The 16,711-nt window shown below is 25.3% G+C and overlaps 1 protein-coding gene across 1 annotated transcript in view; it reads left to right on the top strand.

The window, feature by feature from the left end:
* Positions 1 to 16,711, top strand: part of LOC100210713 (tyrosine-protein phosphatase corkscrew) — a 52,084-nt gene that overhangs the window by 7,427 nt on the left and 27,946 nt on the right. The window contains exons 4-5 of the mRNA XM_065793860.1: positions 9,084 to 9,369; positions 9,470 to 9,574. Of these exons, the coding sequence (XP_065649932.1) occupies positions 9,084 to 9,369; positions 9,470 to 9,574 (391 nt within the window). The remainder of the gene's footprint in view (positions 1 to 9,083; positions 9,370 to 9,469; positions 9,575 to 16,711) is intronic.

Below are 16,711 nucleotides of genomic sequence, written 5' to 3' on the forward strand. Positions count from 1 at the left end.
TATTATCTTAACCTTTTATAAAGTTTATAAAGCATAAATATTTATCAAAGTAAAAACTTGTAATAGGTTAGTTATTAGCAATTTATTACTGCCAAGCTGTTTTGCAAGAAAATTTATTTTGCATTTAAGTCTCCCAACCTGCTAAAAACTTTATCAAGGTTAACATATTCTCTGCTGTCTCATGTATGGCTCGAGTTGCATAGCAAAAAAAATTAAATTCATTTGCAAAAAATGAGTTTAATTTTTTTTTTTTAAATTTGGGCGGCGGTACCCCTTCCTGTCCTGGCAAAATTTAGCAGAAAATCTGCGTTTTTTAGCAAAAAAAATATTTGCGATAAAAAATGTAATAATAAAAAAAAAAAGTCTTCAAATTTTAATTTGGGCAGCGCCTAAATATGATCGGCGCTGCTGAAAACGGTCTAGAATAGCCTATGATATATATACATATATATCAAGCCTTCCTGAAAAGTGTGAGCTGTCGCACGCCTTGTTTATCCACTATTAAAATAATATTTTTTAGACAAATTGATCACTGCAATTCAAATCTTTTAACTTATAAAGCGTTTCAATAATTTATGGCAAAAAAGCCAAACTTATTGACTAAAAAAAAATCCAGTCCTAAAAAAAGGAAACAAATTTGTAACGAAATATCAAGTTAAATTAAATAAACTAGAAAATTTAATTAAAAAAAGTAAATGAATTTTTTTTTTTAATAAAATTTTATACAAATTTTGTATTCTTTTTTTTTGGAGTCGTTGATGAAAATAATATCTTTTATAACAATTTAACCACAATTGAAAGTTTTGATATTCAATTTATTCATGATTTTTATCAGTTCATATAATTAAAAAACTAATTTGCTATGTATGCTAGAGCTATAAGAAGTTTTGTTATTTTTTTTCTTACGTTTATTTGTTTATTACGTTAATTTGTTTATTCAGTTTTACATCTTTTTGTTTTTAAAAATGTTTTTGCTATATTTGACATTTTTTCTCAATACTTATATAATAGGAAAATAAGAAAATAAATTTTTATTTATTTGTAAAAAATATTATTTGATTAATGAATTTTGTGATGACGGAATAAGTTAAATAAAAGATTAACATAGTTCCTTTAATAAATGTTAATTGATTAACTGATTTCTAATGTTAAAACGAATCACTAGAGACAATGAACATAATGATTTCTCTGTTTAAAAAAATGTATTTTAAAACTTTAAAAAATTTAAAAAAGTTCAGTAACACAAGATTTTAGAGCATCGTTTCATTTTTTTACATGAAAAATTTGGTAAAAAAAAAATTTTTTTTTACAAATAAATAGCAATTAGTTTTCTCGTTTTCCTGTGCATTGATAAAAACAGTAAAGATTAGAAAAAACATTTGAAAAACAAGTTTCAAAATTATCTGGAGCGCAAATTATTAAGTATTTTCTTAATATACTGACTGAAAAAAGTCACGCAAAATTGTATATCAAAAAAAAAAAAATTGGGTTATGTTCTTATCTTCTTTTTTCCTCAACATGTATCAATTTTAGTAGTGGAAAATAGCAAGCGCCCTAAAAATAAGAAAACGAAAAGAGTAAAATATTTAGGAATATTATTTTTTTCACAACAATTTTCTTAATTTAATATTAAATTTTTTTTAGCGTATTTAGATTTTCTATTTCATATAGTCTTTGGTTCTTTTTTTCGAGTATTACTGTTTTATTTTCTAGTTTTTTGTAGCTTTATTTTGCCGCAAATTCTTAAAACGCTTACTATATAAAAACATGGTAAAGTTGTCTAAAAAAATTACTTTAAGCATGGACAAACAAGGCGTGCGACTGCATGCGTTTCCCGGGAAAGCTTGATACATATAGATATATATATACATATCCATATATATATATAAATATATATGTATATATATATATATATATATATATATATATATATATATATATATATATATATATATATATATATATATATATATACATATATATATATTTACATATATATACATATATATACACATAAATATATATATACATATATATACATATACAGGGCTTGTGATGAAGAAAATCATCAAGCGTGTTATATCGCGCTCGTAAAACTAGAATATGTTTTCATCGAGCGTGATTATGTGCGCTCAAGATAACGTCGGCGAGCACGATCATGAAAATTGCTGAAGGCGATGCTCATAAAAAGCTTTTTATTTTTTATATCTTTTTTTATTTGTTACATAATTCTTTTGTCAAAAAATGTTTGAATTAGTATCACACTCATGAAACTACTTCAACGAAGTAGATTTTTATACTTCCAAACTTCTTGTATATTGTCAGATCGCGATTTCATTTTTAACTATTTATGTTATAAAAAAAAAATATCAAACAAAAACGCAACTTCTTATCGATTTAGTATTGAAGTATAATTTAGTGACTTGATTTTGCTTCGTTGCTTTGATATATTTATTTTAAAATGTTACGCTGTAAACTTAATTAACGGTTAATGGTTTTTATATTTCTTGATATTTTTATTCAAATTAATTATTTAATTTTTTTCTAAAACTTCTTTTTTAAATTACGTTTTTTTTTATCTTAAAAAAATAACACAAGAATAATTTGAAATAATAATAAATAAGAATAATAACTTTCCATTTGATAAATGTTGACATCATTACTTTGTTTCCTTTTCGAATGTGATTGCGAACATTCTAAACAACAGAATCGTTTTAAATTTGAGTTAAAATAAATAATAGTTAATAAAAAACCTATACTATGAACAAAAACTAATTTTAAAAATTACTCTATTATTAATATTTATTTTTATTATAAACGATGTGTAGAATATTACAAACAATAAATCAAATAAATATTACTTGATATTTTCACAAGATTAAAAATACTCTGCAGTTTCAATTTTCTTATAATGGTTTTCTAATTTTCTATTCTTATTTTATTTGCGCATTTTTGTATTCACATTGTGTTTCCACGTGCACATTCCATTATTGAAATTAGTGACTATTAACGACTTCAAACTGCTCATTCATTACGTTAGTGCAAAAGAGAACAACGTAGTGCTTTTTATATTTTATATTAGTGCTTTGATGATAGAATATCTTTAATAAAAAATCTTTTTTAAATATTTAATGAAAATAAAAAAATAATCCTGAACTATTGGACGAGCATTATTTTATACGCTCGTTATAAGCTGAACGAGCGTTGTTTATCGCGCCTAGAATGTTTGAAAATACCGTTTACGGGCGCATTTTACGAGCGGATCGCGATCGCGCTCGCTTCATCACAAGCCCTGCATATATATATACATATATATATATACATATATATATATATATACATATATATATATATATATATATATATATATATATATATATATATATATATATATATATATATATATATATATATATATACATATATATATATATATTTTTTTTATGTTAATTCACCTCCCCAAAGCCCAGAAGGCCACTACAGACGAGGAGGCTACTTAATTGTGGTTATGACCCTCTCTCAACTCTATAACTCCGAAACACGAAACTTGGTGAACAAGACCGCTGTGCCGAGAAACAAGTTGAGTGTGGTACTACCAGGGATGTGGTGGGGATCAAATGTATATGTATATATATATATAATATATATATACATATATATATATATATATATATATATATATATATATATATATATATATATATACATATATATACATATATACATATATACATACATATATATATATCAGTCTTCTCCGTTTGAAATTTACCGCCAACGAACAAAAGGTTTTTTAAAAATTGCTGTATTATGCAAGATGCTTTGTAAAATATTAAATTCATAAATTATTACGTAAATATATTAAATACATTAATTATGTAATTATTAAATACATAATTAAATATGTAATAAAAATGTATAATAAAAATACAAAATTGTTAAATACATCAATTACTATGTAAACATATTAAATACATAAATTACTTAGTTTACTTATTCCTTTATTAAATAAAGTAGCAAATTAATTATAATGTTTACAATAAACACATTTTATTTAGATTATCAAAGTATATTATACGTAATTACATTTATATAAACATGTTTTTTTATAAATCTTTTCAAACTTTTTCTAGGATTAATTTTATAAACACTTTTAATAGCAAAAACTTTTAGCGTGAAAACAAATGTTATATAACAACTCAAATTTAATAGTGTAATAAAAAGGACTGGTTTCTATAAGCATTTGATTAACTATTGCGTTGAAATTTTTTATAAAAAAATTTAAAAAGGGTTTTAAAAGCTAAAATAATTGTTTAAAATTTATAAAAACCATCAGACAAAAAAAAATACCTAATAATAAATTTAAATTAATAACTAATTGCTCTGTTTTAAAATGAGTGATTAAAACTGGGCTACTTAATTCAGAAAAATGTAATGCTTTGGGATCTTTTAAAAAATGAATTAACTCAAAAAATGACGTATTTTATTAATGTAACCATGTGTTCAACTTCAATTTTGTTTTGTATAAAAATTAAAAGTTCAAAAAATAAAGTTTTTATACAATTCTGAATTTATTAATAATTTTGGAACAACGAATATGATTAGAAAATAAATGCACATAAAATATGTCGGACAAAATGGTCTATAGATTTTTTTTTTTAACGGAGAAGTGCTGGACAATGTCCAATGTTGGGCGCTTTTATATATATTTCAATTTCAAGCCTTTATGCGATCATCAGGCGTTACATTAATGCCTGATGATCACATTTAACGTGAAACTCCGAGTAATGTTACAAATTTAATTGTACTTTATTATTATTCTAATATAATATATATTTGCTCTACTTTTTTATTGAGCACTGTTTACCAAAATATTACTTTTATTACTGATATATATATATATATATATATATATATATATATATATATATATATATATATATATATATATATATATATATATATATATATATATATATATATATATATATATATATTAAACAAAACAAAATGTCATAAAAAATGATAAAACAATTCATAATTTGAAACCATTATTATTTCTGAAATCTCTATGAAATTCTGGTTCTTTTGAGACCCAGGTTGATATACTTTTGAAGAAAAAAAATATTCACTGATATATGGGAGCCAGTGTGTAACCAAGTGTCATGGTGGGTGATTTTTCTAAAAAATTAAATAAAACCAATAACTTTTCAGTTACTTTCAAACCAAAGTTCATTTGTTTTTTATACAGGAAACTGGAGATACCAAAACTTATTTGCTGTCTTTTTTTGTTCTTTTTATTTTCTCTTGCTCTTTCTTCTTTTTCGGCTAATATTTTGTCTACAAAAAAGAAGCTAAACATCCTGGACGCCCTCTTTGTTATTATTTTTTTTAATTTTTTATATTATTATTTTTTTATTCTTTATATTCTATTTATTTTTGTATTTTTATCCATTCCAGAGCATTAGCATGTGCTATATCAAATAAATTATCTAAATTTTTTTGAAAATCCTCCTCAGGGTGCTTGTAAACATCTTGTTTAAATCTTGTTGAAATTTTTTTGCAACTCTCTCCAACCATGGTAAAGATCTACAAGTTTTTTTACACAGGTATAGCTCTGGTAGTCTGGTATTCTAGCTTTTTTCCAAAATTCAATACACTCTTGAATGACGAGATATGGGCTTTCACTAACAGTCAATTTAACTTTACAAATGTTAAAAAAAAGTAGTGCAAGAACTTGTTGGTTAGACAGTGGCTTTGCACTTGTTATTTGATAATTCACGTCATTAAGAAAAAAAAAAATTTATTGCTTCTTAATTCCTCTTCTGTTTTTTAAATGTAAAACAATATGTGTTAATCACTAGAATAATTGAATCAGGGTTTTCTAAAAGTGCTCATTTACCTAAAGTGGTTTTTACAATCTCGCAAAATTGACTATCAAATAATAATCATCTATTTTCAATTATCAATTTTGCGTCAATGTATAAATCCTTTTGACCATATCCATCCTTTTAATAAATAATGCAAGTAAGTGCAACTTGTATGAATATGGTTCAATGCAAGTTGGCACGAGTTATTGTACTCCAAATAAGCTAAAAATTTATTTTCAAATGTTTTAGATGCAAATGAACAAAACTAAGACCTATGCATTAGAAAATAAAAACTTTGAAAAATAAGGGATACCCATATATATATATATATGTGTATATATATATATATATATATATATATATATATATATATATATATATATATATATATATATATATATATATATATATACATATACATATATACATATACATATACATATATGCATATATGCATATATGCATATATACATATATACATATACATATACATATATATATATATATATATATGTATATGTATATGTATATGTATAAAGTTCGAAAATAAAAATTGTTTTATAAAAAAACTTAAAAAAAAAAAAAATATTATCGAAAAACCTGTAAAAATGCACTTTTTTTATTTTTAATTGAAAACCATAGTTATTATGCAATGAAATTTAAAATAATAATTTTTACATAAAACAAATATTATTTTCAAACATTTTATAAAATTTTGCTTCTTTTGGTTGATCTACTTTTGAAGAATTTTTTTTTCCCAGAATATTAGGGGCCCTAAAATGTTCAAGGGACAAGAGGCAACTCTAAAAATATTTTAATTTCGAAATTTTTTGTTAATTCAGTGATATTTTATTATATAGCATATATTTAGAGCTATTACAAGGCAATTTTAAAAAAATTCTGTTTTTCAATGCACTTAATATATATATATATATATATATATATATATATATATATATATATATATATATATATATATATATATATATATATATATATATATACATACTTACATGTGTCCTTGGTTTTATTTTCAGTTATTTTCTGTGTCCAAATAGTAATATTTATTTGTAATTCAAATGCTGTTCTTGGCATTCTTAAGAATGTGCATTCAAGGATGCCAACTCTCTGACTGTTAAAATGCACCAGCCATTGTGAGTCCCAAGCTGTAGTAATTGAAGGATCACTTTCAACAACACTTTCTCATTTGATATGAGAAAAACTGTTCTAAGGACTATAAGTTACCACCAATACATACTTATTTCAAATTTTGAAATTAGTTTTAAAAGACTAAGTGAGCATTAATGTGCAGATTTATACTGTCAAAAGTAGCAGTACCTGATGTTGTGATTGTACCAAATCAAAATGCTTTTGTTGCTTGTAGGTATGATTCATTTTGACATATAGGCATGGTTACAAAGATAGATATTACTACAATTGATATCCAAATTAAATTTATGCTGACTTTTTGTCCATCTCAAAAGTTCATATGGTTGCCAACAATGATGTGTGTTAGGTACCATTGTCAAATTTAATTGTAGTAATCAATGTCTCAACAATGAGATCAAGGCGAGTATATAATATTGAAGTGAATGATTGTATTTTTTTGTCTAATAAATTTTAATTTGTAGAGTTAAACTTTCCTTAGTAAAATTATAATAAAGGTGTTAGGTGATATGTTTGTTTTTAAATGTTTTAAGTTGTTTTATTGGATTCCTTGCGCCAAATTATGTGTGCATATTTTCAGCTTTTCATTGCACATAACAGAAACAAGAGCCAAAACTTTATTTTAAAATAATGGGTTCAAGGCAAAGTAAAAAAAATCTTGCAGATTTTTGCATAGTATGGGTCTACCTTTAAACCTTTTATGCTTTGGTTTTTATAGGTGTTTTAGGAAAGTTTTAATTCAATTTTTAATAGATTTTTTTTAGATTTATTTCAAAAAATAAACCTAAAAAAAATTGAATTAAAAAGTTTTAATTAAATTTTTTTTAGATTTATTTTTTGGGATGGTCGTAGGCTTTACTATACATAAGATAAATTTAAATATGGTTCTGTTGACCAAATTTCAATCATTTATCAGTGTAACTATGGAAGTGTGATAAAACTGATTAAAAGATTTTAAAGTTCTTACCTTTTGTTTCGTTAAAAAAAAAAATGTTAAGACTGTATTTTGTTGCTTTTTTTTATTAGTAATGTTTTGTAAAAACAACATTAAGTTAGCATTTTTATCTTTTCAAATCAATGTATAAATGTTAAGTAATATTAATTAGATTTTATCAACAAAAATTTTAGATAGTTCTATCTACTTAAAATTTATACATTTATTAACACATGTTTCGTTGATCATAAATTCAAGTGGTGAACCAAATAAAGACATGCAGTTGTAGTTCACCATTAAATGTATACAAGTTTGCCTATTATTATCTTCTAGTATATATACTGAGTTTGTGTTCAGTAATGGATGTTTTGTTCACTTGATCATAAATTAAATTGCTGAATGAAATGAAGTCATTCACTTGTTGATTTTTTTCTTTAAACATTTAGGTTTTAAACATTAAAATTTTGAGTATTTTTTGGTATGCAGCTCAATAAAGAAGGAAAAGACTCGGGCTTTGTTTCTCTATTTTTTTCTTGGTCTCTGGTGTCCAGAACCTCTAAACATGTTGGTTGACTTATGATCTGCTATTAAAAAAAAAATTCATGAGATTTAATGACTTTGAACTTATTGTTCTTAAGTCTGGATTCCTGGAGTCCTTGTCGCCATTATACCAAAGGACTCCAGGTTCAAAAATTGGTTGTTCCTCTAACCTAAAAATCTTAATTTTTCATACTATTAGTAGTCCATAAGCTTTTTTATATTTTTAAAGGTCTTGAATACCAAAAACTAGGAAGAAATAATCTTATTGTGACTTTCAAATCAGGAGCCCTTTTTTGGGACTCCGCAATCCCTACTGAAAAAAATTCATTTTTATCATTCATTTATAAGCTCCCTTAGAAAGGTGTCAACATAAAATTGGACATTTTTTTAAAGGGGCTTTTTGGAGCCAGCATGTTGCTGTTCAGGCATGTGCATTAGTTTGCATGCTTTTTTTATGTTTGAGGAATCATTAGTAAATATTCCCCACACTTTAATTGAACAAATATTACATATTTTTTTTAGATTTTATGAAATATAACCTTCTGTCATTTTGAGAATTTATTCTTTTGTAGATGGTATCACGGAAGTATTGGTGCTAAAGAAGCAGAAAGAATGTTACTGTCGAAAGGTAGACTTGGCAGTTATCTAGTTCGTGAGAGTCAAAGTCAACCTGGTCAGTTTGTCCTTGTTGTCAAGTGCGCAAATGGGGTACAACAAGTAATAATAAGTTGTAGAAATAATAAATATGAGATTAAGTCTGGTCCATCATTTTCATCCCTTCAAGAACTTATTGAGTATTATGTAATGAATCCAAAGTTGCATGATGTTAAGGATCAATCACCAATCAAATTGAGGGAGGTATGAACTTTAAGTTTTTTATAAATTTCAAAAGCTTTTAGTTTCTCTAACTATATTTTTTTATATTTATAAAAGTTTAAAAAATTTTCTCTATGTAAAGCCTTTTCAAAGTACAAGTTTTGTTGCTTCTTCAATAAATGACAGAATAGCAGTTCTTCACAAACAGTATAAGAATGGAGTTTCTGGTTTTCGAGAAGAGTTTGAAGTATATTTCTAATTTTACATATATTCACTTTTGTTCTTTTTTATATTAAAGTTTAATTATATTCAGAGAGTTTAGAGTTATAAAAGACTCAAACTGGTTAACATGCATAATGTATATAACACATATAAATATACATACAGGCCTTGTTTAAAGTGTTAAGCAGTGCACAATTAAAGTAATAGGGTGTATCGAAAAACAACTTTTTTTGAATTATTATTTTTTTAAATTATTTTTCTTACAAAAACACATTTTCTGACCTTTTTTACAAAATAATAATAACAAATTCTATGCATATGCTAGAGTTGTAAAAAAGTTTAAACATTGCACAATGATCAGGTTAGAAATGAATACAATTTTTAAGATAATGTCTTCCTTTGCCGCTAGAAATCTGAGTTATTACTAAAAAACACAGTTTCATGAGTTTCTGGCAAACAAGCTCTCCAGTCTATAATGTACAATTAAAGTTATGCGGAAAATATTTTTCAAAAATGTTTAGCTGTAATAGAGTTCAACTATCATATAGAGTTCAACAGTTTGAGACAGATCCATTTGGATCTGTCTCAAACTGTCTTTTTGTGTTGAATAAAGGCATTATTTTTTGCGATGCAAGTCTTGCACGAATGAAGCTGTCTCTATTAGCCAAACCGCAAACTTGATCTGAAGCTTTGGTTACAAGTTTGATGGATCTCTGTACTACTTGAGTATGGCAAGGAAACAAGGTGTTAGCCAGGAAAAAAATTCATACAGCGTTTTAGCGAAATTAAGAATTTAGGTGCCGCTAAAAAAAAAAAAGGGTCATTACATTCTGACATTTAAAAAAGTAGATACAATTTTTTAGAAACAATTAAGTTTCAATAAAAATTTTCTATTTTTGCTGGGTTATTCATAGGAATATTTTTCTATTTGATTTTTCAGGAATATTTTTATATTTTATAAATGTTTAATTCTAATTATTCAACTTGTTTCATTTTGAGCAATCTTCGTCAGTTTTCAATTTTAAATCGCTTATCTCCTTTGTTTAATATTGTAGAGAGAAAACAAGAACAAAAGACAATTGTTTGCAATTTTTTTAATGAATGAATTAATAAATTTATTCATTGAAACTTTGATCTATTTTAATTGCGTACATCGCTTTTAAATACAGTTGTCAAAGGTTAAAACGATTAGTTACATATATTGTCTTCTGTTATTTTTATTTTCATTTTTAAATTAGAAATGTAAAAAAAATGCTAAATAGTATTTAATTTTTAACAAAACATTTTTGACGTTTTCCAAGATCCTCTTGTAACTTTTTAACTTGCTAAAACAACTTTTTAATTAACGACAGTCGATAAAAAACACTATACGTAATATGTAGGAATGCCAGAATTTTACGGCTTTTACGAAGGAAAACACTAAAGAAAAATTATTACAGGTTTTTAAAATCCGTAAAATTTTAATTTTCGTAAAATCCAGACGTTGGCAACCCTAATTATATGGAAAGATTTTGAATGTTTCAGTTTTTAAATACTTTAGCGTTTTAAAACTAAAAATTTTAAAATACTTAAAAAAATTTTCTTAACTTTCTTACATAGGTAATCGTATTATTGTTTATCATATTTTTTATTACAATTTTTATCATAGATACATTCAAAAGTTAATAAAACTTATTTAAATCGATAGCTTTTAAATGAAAGTTAAATTAAAGTTTTCGAAATTTTAATAACTTTTAATTGAAAAACTTGGTTGGCTCGCCAATTTCCGGCAAATATAATGCTACTTTAATTTAAATACTCGGTGCAGTTAAGGCGATTTACAAATTATTCGAACTTATTTATTTGAAATTAGCATGATTTTATAAGCGTATTATGTCCAAACAAAAGCTTTAGATGTTATATTTTTTTTCGCTTCAGGTTTTTTTAATATTTGAAGAAACTTTTTTCTTTTTTATATAATTTTCTAATCCTTTTTACTACCCATAATAATGAATTTAAAGAATACCATTTCGGAGTCTTTAGATCACTTTCGCTCATCGGCGTTAACTAACTTTAGTTAAAAATCTTTTAAAAAAGTGCCTTAATTTTCTATAGACCCTAGTTCTAATCGTTTTTGACCTATATTAGCTTTATATAGTTGTCAAAATACAATATTTCTATCAATTTTTACAAAAAATACAAGAATTCCGACCAAAAAAGAACTTGCAATCAAGAACAAGCGCCAATAAATGATCGGAACAGATCAAATTTTTAATCTATGATGTTCATTTTACCTAAAAATCGTGTTTATTTAAAATCTTATTTGAATTTGGGCACACGATTGAGATTTTAAAAAGATTTAAAAAAAAAAAAGAATCTACGGCCTGGGTTTTTTCGCTTCAAACATTTATATTTTATGATAACGCAAAATTTATCATTTTATTTTTTTCGTCTTTTCATGATTGACAGACTTGATCATTTAACGGAAATATGTCGTAGTCAACAAAATATCATACAGACGCTATAGTATTTTAAAATGAGGGCATCAACTAAATTTAATCGGCATAATTAAATATCTAGTAACTAAGGTATTTAAGTAAAAAATTATATTTAAATACAAAAACTAATTTTTTTTTTTTTTTTCAATTTACAGATATACATTAAATATCTACGTAAATTTTTTATTTGTAAATTTAAAAAAAAAAAAATTGTTTGTAATTATTGTAAATAATGTTAATAATTAATAATATTATAATATTATTTTAATTATCTTTGTTTATGTTTTACGCAAATATAAAATATATAATATGTTTCATTGCATGTTTTATTTTTGATTTTTTTGTTGTTATTTTCGGTTTACTTTACCAGCTAACTTATTTTACCGAAATTATTAATAAATCTTTTAATATAAAAACGTTATTAACTTATTTTAAATTATAATATTTATTAATATTTTTTAAATTTATTAATTTTTAAATTTATTAATATTTTTTAATATTTTTAACTTATTTTAAATTATATTATTTATTAATATTATTTAAATTATAATATTTATTATAATTTTTATATTTAACTTTCCTAACTCAAGATAAACAGCAAGAATGTAAATAAAGATTTTTTGAATAACAAAAATAAATTAATGAAATAATTTATTAAACGTATTAAACAATTTTAACTGGAGAATAACTGACGTCAATTAAAAATTAAACAATTTTTTTTTCAACTTTTTAATGAATGATCTTGCTTGTTAATGACGACATTAAAAAATTGATCTTAATTCATTAACTTGATTCATTTCCTTCACGTGCGTACTAATTGTGTTTTTTACTCGTCTAGCGCAACACTTTAAATCTGAAACTGATTTAATTTTTTTTTTTTTACCATGATCTTAAGAACATTTGGGAATTTTAAGCCAAGTGGGAAACCGCGTTATACGCGGTGCCACCAGGCTGGCTAACATCCTGGGAAAATGCTGCACATCTGGAAGATAAACATTTGTTAACATTTCAATTAGATTTTCATCTGAAATGTGAGTGGTAATCAGAGGTTCATTTAGTTTACATTTTTTCCAATCAATTAGATCTATATAGTCTTTTGCTTCAAAATTGATTTCTGGTATAGAGAACTTTTGGACTTTGTTTGTTTTCATTGATCTTGCTTTCATTATTTGTTGTAATGCCAATTTCCCTCACATTAGGGTGAGTATCCGATATCATAGTAAGAAGCATGTTATCTGAATGTATAACTGGATCGATGTATAACTTTGTATAACTGGATCGATGATACTTTTTATTTCACTACTGACTTACCTGGATAAATTGATGGTTAGCCATAAATGTCTAGCACCTTCTGTGCATGAGGGATTACATCTTATATTGAACCACATTTGGTAGTAAATTTTAATAACAAACTCAACTGTTTCTCTCAGCCTGTGTGATGGTTCGATACATCCAACATAATACCTCAATATTCTGTTGCAGTGGTCACCCACCTAGCATGGTTAAGTTTTCCAGGATTTCAGTTGGCCAAAGCGTTTGGACAATAACTTGTAGATATTGCTTTGCAAATATCAAGTAAGTATTTTTGGTTAGAACTAAGAGATCTTTTTGTCTATTTTTGAATGTAGTTGACTATTGGCAAGGTATTACACGATTCAGTTTGCTTCCAATTGGTTCAGACCATCCGTTAGGTCCTGATGTAGGTTCATCTAGTTTTTGAATTAGATGCCATATTTGACAGATAAACCAGTGGACAGGTCTTTTTAGTTCTAATTCGAACAAAGCAATAACACCATTAAGAAATCTGGTATTGACAGCTGTCCTGTCACAATCCATGGCAACTAACTCAGATCTATCAATGTTGTTTTGAGTTAAAAATGTTTTTATACTTGTCTTAATGCTGTATCCATGCCCTGATGCAGTCTCTACATGCCCTAGATACTTTGAACCTGGTTCTTGTACTAAAACTACATGTTCTTCTTATATATTTTTTCGTATATTTTTCTCCTTGTTTGTATCAATAACTAATGTTGTATCTTTTCTTCCATCAAAATACAAACCTTCTAACATTTGAATATTTTCATGGTCTAAATGTTGCATTTTAAGTCTGTTTTTCTTTCTGTTCTTTTTGAATCTTGTTTTTATCAATTACTTTAGATAGGTCTCCTTTTGAAATTATGTTAATGTCTTCCAGCACAGCACAGGCTATAAATGCAGCACCTCTGCTTGAAACACCTCTATTGCAGGCTTGTGCTAAGGATAGTAACGGTGATCTCATTTGTTCAGTTTTATCTTTTCTGTTTCATTTTTGCTTGCAGCTTTCAGATGTGTCTAAATAATCAGTATATGATTCTTAGTCAGTATTCTAAATTACAGTGTCATTAGAGTCAGAATCTTGAGATATAGAATAAAAACTTGAATTCTGAATGCGGCTTGATGATATTGCTTGAGCTTCAATACCTCTAATAGCTAAAGACTGTGTTGATGAGTTAGACAGTAAGGAGCTATTTACTCTGTTTTTCTTGCTTCTTTTCGCCGTAATCTTAAAGTACTTTGAATATCGAGTTCTTCCATATACATAATTCTCATAAATCTCTGATCGCTGAGAAAATCATGTTCTTTCTCTGGTACATTCTTTACTTTTTCACAATCCATTTAGTAAAATCGAGGCATTTGTATGCTGCAACGTCAAATAAAGTATTTTCTGCATGCTTTTGAAATGTTATTATTTTGGACTTCAACTTGTCTGTAGGTTTCGTTTTGTTAACAGACTTCATAAAATTTCTATACTTTTGATTGTAATCAAGAAACATTTTTACAATGCGTTTATGAGACACAGTAAGTATAGATGCTTTTCTCCACAAATTTTCTATTTTGTGCGTCAAGTTTTCCGATATTTCTTTTAAAAAAGGTTGTTTTCCACCACTTTCCACTCTCATTTTCCACCACTTTCCACTCTCATTTTCTGCATTGAGAAAAGATAATTTAGCATGACATGTTTGTATGTTGGCAAGACATTTTCACGTAAGGCTGCTGGTTAACCGAAGATAGGACAAGTAGACTTTTTCCTTGTTGTCACTGCAGCAAAAGGCATTTTTGCCATAAAATTTTTTTCCATTTCAATTTATTTGAATAATAAAGAGGTGTAAATCAGAACTAATAAATTATAAGCTGTGCTTTTTGCTATATTTATTAAATAAATGTTTTGATTTTAGACATAATTTGTGGTAAATAATGCTGATGGTGATGGTAATAAATGATATAATTAGTGACATTTTACATACTTTAATGTCATTTAAAAATCACTGGTATAACCATTGGCATAGAATGTTTGGTTTATTACATTTTAATTTCTTTTATTCCATTATCGTAACAGTGACGACAAGTGAAAGCATCAACAACATAATTAAAATTACTTTATTTTAAATAAAAACTGTGTTTTTTCTTAAAAACTCAGCCCTCTAGCGGCAACTGAAAAAAATTAAAATATTTTCCTAAAAATTTTATTTGTTTCTAACCTGATCATTGTGTAATGTTTAAACTCTTTTACAACTCTAGTATATGCATAGAATTAGTTATTTTTATTTATTAAAAAAGGTCAGAAAATGTGTTTTTGTAAGAAAATTAAAACCCTAGCGTGAACTGAAGACATACAAAAAAATACAAAAAAGTTTGGCACAATTACTTTTTATAGCATTATGCAACTTTTCCGCTCTATTACAATTTCAAATTCAAAAAAAGTTGTTTTTCGATACACCCTATTAAGTAAGTTTTAAGCAATTTTGTTTAAGCCACTTTTTTCTTATATTTTAATATTTAAATAAGTCTAAAGATTAGGATTTTAAACAATAACGAAAATATCGCCCATATTTCACCAATTTCACCAAAAAACAAAACAAAAAAGGTTATATTTTTCCCCTTGCATAGCCTCAAGTCATATAATTTATTAAAACAGCCAATTAAGTTAAATTAAAATCGCTTTAAATTGAATATAATTAACTTAAATTAAAATCTTAAAAAAGCTATAAAATCGTAAAAAAGCTTAAGATCTCCTACTCCATTTTTCAAAATAAATTTAGCGTTGTGTAATTTATGGACGATCCCTAGGATAAAAAAAGTAACTAATATTATAAAAACCACGCAAAAATTTTAATTGATGGACACAGTTACATTAAAACTTTTCAGGGTCAACAAAAATATTTTTTAAAAATAATGTCTAAGGTTCTTATAAAAATGAATATTGGAGTAGAAAAAAACATTTTCATAAAAAATTAATAATAACATTTTTATAAAAAAAATATTTATCATAGATATTTTTAATTTAAACTTCAAAGGTAACACCTTTTTTAAAATAATTCTTTTTTTGTACATACAAATCCAAAGATTATCAGAAAATTGTTAGTTAATTGTCCTTTATTTCTTGGTTTTTTTATTGAGGAAGGTATGAACTTTTCTTAAGTTTTGTATAAGTTTCTAAAACTTTCAGTTTCTCTAACTATATTTTTTTTAAATTTTATAAAAGTTTAAAAATTTTTTCTATATAAAGTCTTTATATAAAAAAATTTTCAATTTAAAATGCTTGGGTTCTTGTGTTATCATAATCTTCATTATTAGGTGCTCTTATTTCAAAGTTACATTAGTCTCAGCTATAAACTTTACTTTTTTTTTCCAAATATATCTCTTCG

This window comes from Hydra vulgaris, chromosome 03 (assembly GCF_038396675.1).
Source record: "Hydra vulgaris chromosome 03, alternate assembly HydraT2T_AEP".
Classification (NCBI taxonomy): domain Eukaryota; kingdom Metazoa; phylum Cnidaria; class Hydrozoa; order Anthoathecata; family Hydridae; genus Hydra; species Hydra vulgaris.